Consider the following 7,500-nt stretch of genomic DNA (forward strand, 5'->3'; position numbering starts at 1 on the left):
GAACACACACAAACAAAAGGCAAGGCAAGTTTATTTCTATAGCACAATTCAGACACAATGCCACTCAAAGTGCTTTACAGGGGGCAAGATTAGAATACATGAAACACATTATAAAACATTTAAAAGCGAATAAAAGAAGCAAATAAAATAAAAATTGCAGGTTAAAATGGAAACAAAAAAAGTCTTCAGACTCGATTTAAAAGAACTGAGAGTTGCAGCAGACGTTTTCTGGAAAAGACAAAACCGAATAAACAACCAGCTAACCTGATTCTTTTTGTTCTAAATTTGTAACTTCATGATTGAATGCACTTATTGGAAGTCACTTTGGATGAAAGTGTCAGCAAAATGAAATGTAATGTAATGTAATGTAACAACAAATGCTCATTTTGTCTGATCTCTACCAGAAAAGTTGAAAAATAAGTTCTATATACTTGTACATAACTTAACTTGTACTTAACTTGTTCTTTGCCCTTTGTACTGCGTTATTTTACTGTATGTTTAGTTAGTCTGTAACTTTGTGTTGCTGCTGATGCCGACCTGAACAGGTCTCTCTTGTAGATGAGACCCTGGGTCTCAATGAGATTTTACCTGTATAAATAAAGGTTAATAAAATAAAAATAAAACATGTGTATGAAAACTAAAGCTGAATAGTTATTTACCTGGAGACATATTGTGATTTTTTTTCTGTGACATATAATAGGCTGTTTGAAGTGAAATAACAATGTTTTGATGCTCTTTTACTCTGTGTATGTGTCGGTAAAATACATGCACGCCATAGAGACCATAGGCAATTTAATTTACTCTATAAAAACAACAACTGAATAGCTACTTACCTGGAAAATTATGGTGATTTTTTGTGACCTTGGCCCTGCGTTCCAAATCACATACTCCTTCTTTTAACTACACTACATACTAAAGTACAGAAGAGTTTTAGTCTTTTTACTACACTACATACTAAAGTACAGAAGAGTTTTAGAGCCACAGGAGAGAAAAAAAAAAATCAGATAAGGAAGATTTTCTTTCTTTATGTCGAAAAATGTCAAGAATAAAGACGACTACTCCAAAATGCTATTGGAGTTAGTGGGGCATTTATGTATTTTCAGCATACTACAATTCACGTGCATGTAATGGGACATCCTAAATCTTTTTCTGGCATACTAAATAGCAGGGAAGTATGGGGATTGGAACGCAGGGATAATATGCCATTTGAAGTGTTAAATAACCACTGTTTGATGCTCTTCTTTTCTGTGTGCACGTGTAGGTAAATACCAGCACGGGATAGACCGCCCAGATCCCAAAACGTGGAAAGCTAATTTCCGTTGTGCCATGAACAGTTTGCCGGACATCGAGGAAGTTAAAGATAAAAGCATCAAAAAGGGAACGAACGCTTTCAGAGTTTATAAGATGCTCTCGTCCTCCGAGAGAAATATGAAGAAAGGTGTGTGTGTGTGTGTGTGTGTGTGTGTGTGTGTGTGTGTGTGTGTGTGTGTGTGTGTGTGTGTGTGTGTGTGTGTGTGTGTGTGTGTGTGTGTGTGTGTGTGTGTGTGTGTGTGTGTGTGTGTGTGTGTGTGTGTGTGTGTGTGTGTGTGTTTGTCTGTCTATCTGTCTGTCTGTGTGTCTTTCTGTCTGTTTACCTATTTATCAATCTGTCTGTCAGTACTTCTATCTGCCTATCTGTGTGTCTGTCTATCTATCTATCTGTATGTCTGTCTGTCTTTCTCTCTGTCTACCTATCTCTCTGTCTGTCTGTCTGTGGGTGTCTATCTATCTATCTATCTATCTATCTATCTATCTATCTATCTATCTATCTATCTATCTATCTATCTATCTATCTATCTATCTATCTATCTATCTATCTATCTATCTATCTATCTATCTATCTATCTATCTATCTATCTATCTATCTATCTATCTATCTATCTATCTATCTATCTATCTATCTATCTATCTATCTATCTATCTATCTGTACGTCTGTCTGTGTGTCTGTCTGTCTTTCTCTCTGTCTACCTATCTCTCTGTCTGTCTGTCCGTCAGTCTATTTACCTGTCTATCTATCTATCTGTACGTCTGTCTGTCTGTCTGTCTGTCTGTCTGTCTGTCTGTCTGTCCGTCCGTCAGTCTATTTACCTGTCTATCTATCTATCTGTACGTCTGTATGTCTGTCTGTCTGTCTGTCTGTCTGTCCGTCCGTCAGTCTATTTACCTGTCTATCTATCTATCTGTACGTCTGTCTGTCTGTCTGTGTGTCTGTCTGTCTGTCTGTCTGTCTGTCTGTCTGTCTGTCTGTCTGTCTGTCTGTCTGTCTGTCTGTCTGTCTGTCTGTCTGTGTGTCTGTCTGTCTTTCTCTCTGTCTACCTATCTCTCTGTCTGTCTGTCCGTCAGTCTATTTACCTGTCTATCTATCTATCTGTACGTCTGTCTGTCTGTCTGTCTGTCTGTCTGTCTGTCTGTCTGTCTGTCTGTCCGTCCGTCAGTCTATTTACCTGTCTATCTATCTATCTGTACGTCTGTATGTCTGTCTGTCTGTCTGTCTGTCCGTCCGTCAGTCTATTTACCTGTCTATCTATCTATCTGTACGTCTGTCTGTGTGTCTGTCTGTCTGTCTGTGTGTCTGTCTGTCTGTCTGTCTGTCTGTCTGTCTGTCTGTCTGTCTGTCTGTCTGTCTGTCTGCCTGCCACTATTTTACCTTTGAACTATTTCTCTTAAAGTTACTGATTTATAAATGTGTAGGATTTAATTGGCATTTTTCGGCCTCATCACTTGATATTGTGGAAAGACTTGAGGCAGTGGTGGACGATGCCATCTTTTAGTAACTAGCTTCTTGTCCTTAAAGGCCACCGTAGCTTCTGTAAATTCTTGAAGGGTTAGCAAGGGAGCGTTGACATCCAGAACTTCTTTCATAGCTTGATGCCAGTAAATATTCTGATATTACACACTGTGCCTTTAATATGCTGTGTTTTGTTTTCAGGAAAGAAGAAAACGGATAAGGAGGGGAGGACTAAGGGAACTAAAGAGGTAAATAAACAATGTAACAAGACACTTACAACTGCCACGCTCCTTGTTGGATTGTTTCAAAATATTGCCTTTCGGAAACTGTGTCCTGAAAGATTGCCAAAGGAAGTTTTATAGGTTGCCACAACAATAGTGAATCTACTACTAAGTTTTAATAATAACCTAATCCACAGAGCGCTTTTCAAAATCCCTATTGCAAAGTGTGTTACAAGGAAGCGGAATAAAACACAAAACAGACATACAGGTCACCTCCTATACTTTTTATTTTCTGCTTAACATTTGCCTATAGTTTAAACGATGTCCTTAGAAACTTTAAATTTAGAGTACGCCATGTTAGGTGTTTGTTTTTGTTTTGTCTTTTGTTTTTTAATTTTGTGTGTGTTTGTTCTCTTAAACAATATATCCATAAATAAAGTATTTAAAAAAAAACAGACAGTCATAAGTCACGTTTTAACACAATACAGTTAAAGGCCGACTTCACCGGTTGGAATATGAAGGTGTATTGAACTCAGAGATCCTATTTAGTATAAATGTGCAAAAAAAAATTGAAATCGGATCATCTTAGCCTGAGAAAAGGCAGAAAGAGTGTTTTATGGTCTCACTGTCTAACCCTACAGTTTCCTTATTGTGACATCACAGTAAGGGTTAGGATTAACAGGACAGCTGGGCCAAGGGAAGACTAAGGGAAGACTGAGGGAAGAAAAACCTCATTCATTATATTATAATAGTGATTTTATAATGATAGAACGCTGGTTCCGTAAGGGTGAAGTATTCCTTTAAAACATTTTGTTGTATGAAAATCACTCAAACTAATGCAATGAAGAAACTGCAACAATATAAGGGAGAGGCATTTTTAAACTGACTAAAAAAAACTAAGTTAAGGACGGTGGATATATCACCAAGATTCAAGAAGATTGCACAATAATTCCAGCAGCAGTCACTGGCAATGAAGTGCTTAAGTCCCAGGCTCCTCTCAACAATGCAATATAGAAGAAAATGTACAGCCCCGGAAAAAAATTAAGAGACCAGTCCAGATTTTTCTTAAACATTCATCTCTACATAACTTATTGAAAATGCTCTTTAATGATAACAAAATATATTGGAATTTGGTGTAGAAATGTTGTCAGTAGTTTATATTATAAAACCAAAATGTTCATTCTACTCAAACATATGCCTATAAAGAGTAAAACGAAGAGACACTGAACATTTGAAGTGGTCTCTTAATTTTTTTTCCAGAGCTGTATAATAGAAATAGACCACATAGGAAGACTGTGTGTTTTCAGTAAGATGGGAACATTTAGCTTTTTAAATATTTCCCTGAAGTGTTGTTGATGCCTTTGTTAACGGCAAAAGATTTCTGGAAATGTGACCGAGTGAGTAGTGAGTTGGCAAGTTGCCAGAGTATCTCACTGTAACAATCAGCACGGGCTCTAGTTCCTGCACACACACACACACACACACACACACACACACACACACACACACACACACACACACACACACACACACACACACACACACACACACACACACACACACACACACACACGCACACACGCACACACACACACACACACGCACACAAACGCACACAAACGCGCACACACACACACACACACATATACACACACACATACGCATACGCATACACATACACATACACACACACGCACACACACACACACACACACACACGTAAGTAGGTGAAGTAAACAAGCTTTTACTCACTCTCCCTTTTGGTTTCTGTCTCTCAAAGCAATGAACAATACTTTCAGTTTAAAATTATTACTTGTCACTTAAAGTTCATATAAAAGCCAATAAAGTTATATTGCGTAACTTTTTCATATGAATATATTTCTGTCACATTAGTAGATGAAGTAAACAAGCTTTAACTCACTCTCCCTTTTGGTTTCTGTTGCTCCAAGCAGTGCATAAGTGAAACCAGTAGCTTGTACTTTCAGTTTTAAGTAAATAAGGCAATTGTGACATCTTATTGTCAACAGAAAGGAATAGAAAATATATACCGATCTTTCTGTAAGATATCTTCAACTGTGCTTTGCCTAAATGTGAGACGTATAACAATTTACAGCAACAAATTAAAATAAATACCTTCATATCCTTTAACCAATTCAAACATATTATCTTAAATCTGCCGAACTCTACCTGTAACTGTTTTAATTAGGCTATTTCAAATCCGACCCGTGGACCTTTACTGCAGGTCATCCCCCTCTCTCTCTCTCTCTCTCTCTCTCTCTCTCTCTCTCTCTCTCTCTCTCTCTCTGTCTCCCCATTTCAACTCTGTACTATCAAATAAAGCTTGAAAATGCCAAAAAAGTATCTTAAAAATAAATGTTCTAATGTGTATGTATGAATGTCTACCCCCTGCCCTTCTAACCATTAGGAAGCCTCTCCATCGCCCAACTGGACCCACTTTGTTTTCAAACGTGTCTATAATTGTTCAGACACAATAATCAAAAAACCTTGAGCATAGAAATTTAGCTTTGAAAGGCAAAACACAGTTTTTTTTTAGCTTTAATGTGCTTACATCTCATTCCATGTGTCTCCCTTCTTTACAGGATGAGTCAAATGGATGGCTCTTCTTAAATATATATGGTCACATTTCCAATTTCTTCTATCGTTTTCTAGAAACAAGGGGTGGCACTACTCACCCCAGTCTCCCCTATGTAGAATAGAAAAAAGAAAGAGTATGTGATTTGGAACGCAGGGTTCATTATAATGTGTTTCTCTTGCCTTTTTTTTTTTTTTCATTTATTTATTGGATTTTTTATTTTAAAGACAACAAGAACAAACACAAAGAACAACTGTCTCTGAATTCTAATGAAATCAAAATACATCATAAAAAAGAAAAAAAAAATAGACTTTCATACAAAAATGTGTAGAAATATACATGGAAAATTCCAAAAAAAAAAAAAAAAAGCATCGACTGAATAAAGTTAGGAATCAAATCAAATCAAATCAGTTTTATTTGTATAGCCCAAAATCACAAACACATTTGTCTCAGTGGGCTTTACATTTCATACAATATGATACAATATGACACCCTGCCCTTACACCCTTAGCTCGGCTGAGAAAAAACTCCCAGTAAAAACCCTTTACCGGGAATAAAAAAACAATTGAAGAAATCTCAGGGAGAGTCGACAGAGTAAGGGAGTTTCTCTTGCCTTTTAACTCCCTACCCTTTGTCCCCACATTAGGAAGCGTCTCCGTCGCCCCTCTGGACCCACGTTGGCTCTCAGCACGGACCCATCGACTACACCACACACGACGTCAAGCAGGAGATCATGGAAGTCATAGTGACAGACAGCGCAATAGGTACTCAACCAGTGTTCAAGATTTTTTTTTTTTTTTTTTTTTTTAAGATTCGTTTGTATTGACAGATGCTCAAATTACAGCACAATTACAGTTCAAACAATGTGTCAAGTTCCATTCTTGCATTTGGAAACATTTACAAAATTGTGAAAGTACAAAAATGCTTAGCAAAAATAGCTTATATAAGGTTTAAGATTTCATTATTTTTCATTGTACATGCTTCATATAAATACAAAATAGTGTCTGTATTAAGATGTGTATTAAGACCTACTTCACCTGTGGAAATATGAAGGTGTATTGAACTCTGAGATCCTATGTAGTATGAATGTGCATATTTTTTTAAAATTCGGTTCATCCTAGCCTGAGAAAAAGGCAGAAAGAGTGTTTTATGGTCTCACTGTCTAACCCTACATTTTACTAGTGTGAAATCACACATGGGAAAATGTAGGGTTAGGATTAACAGGACAGCTGGTGCCAAGGGAAGACTGAGGGAAGAAAATCCTCATTCATTATAATATAATAGCGATTGGCCTCAATATACTTTTCTTTCTCTCCATATAGAAGCAATGCTGAACGCGTCGTAACCGGAGGCCACGCCCATCGGGGGGGAAAACAATACGCACCGCTATCGCTCCTTTCACTTTGTGTTGAATATTGAGCGACACCTGTATTCTGCAAATAAACTTAATAAAAACGTTATACGACATTCCATTTCACAAATACAGGTCCCTGTCTTTAAAGCCACGACTCGTTTCTGTAGTGTGTAGTATTGTGTTTAAAATTGTTGAGTAATATTCAATATCGAGACAAAACTCCTACCTAGTGTAGGCCATGCTAATGTTATTAGGCCCCGTGTCCACCTAGCGTTTGTTGCGGGCGTTAAACGCTGGCTGTGCGCTTAGGGTGACCAGATCCCAATTCACCAGATGTGGGACAAAGACTACGTTTGTGCAGGACAATGTGCCGGTTTTTCTAGCAAAATACACCACCGGTAATGCCAGAGACACGGCTTTCTACATTAAAAAACACTATCTATAGATCAGCGTGCAGCAGTTAAGTTAATGATAAAACAAATAGAGAATTAAGGCTGCGGCTTCACATTAAAAGCATTTCACTGGCTTCACATTAGCATTTCACTGGACAAACGTGAGTTGGCT

At 37.5% G+C, this 7,500-nt stretch overlaps 1 protein-coding gene across 2 annotated transcripts in view; it reads left to right on the forward strand.

Moving 5' to 3' along the window:
* Positions 1-7,500, forward strand: part of irf2b (interferon regulatory factor 2b) — a 21,512-nt gene that overhangs the window by 7,540 nt on the left and 6,472 nt on the right. For both annotated transcript variants that reach the window (XM_080035442.1, XM_080035441.1), the window contains exons 4-6: positions 1,262-1,438; positions 2,970-3,016; positions 6,229-6,346. In XM_080035442.1, coding sequence (XP_079891568.1) covers positions 1,262-1,438; positions 2,970-3,016; positions 6,229-6,346 — 342 coding nt within the window. The remainder of the gene's footprint in view (positions 1-1,261; positions 1,439-2,969; positions 3,017-6,228; positions 6,347-7,500) is intronic.

The sequence above is a fragment of the Ammodytes marinus genome (genome assembly GCF_949987685.1).
Source record: "Ammodytes marinus genome assembly, chromosome: 10".
NCBI lineage: Eukaryota > Metazoa > Chordata > Actinopteri > Uranoscopiformes > Ammodytidae > Ammodytes > Ammodytes marinus.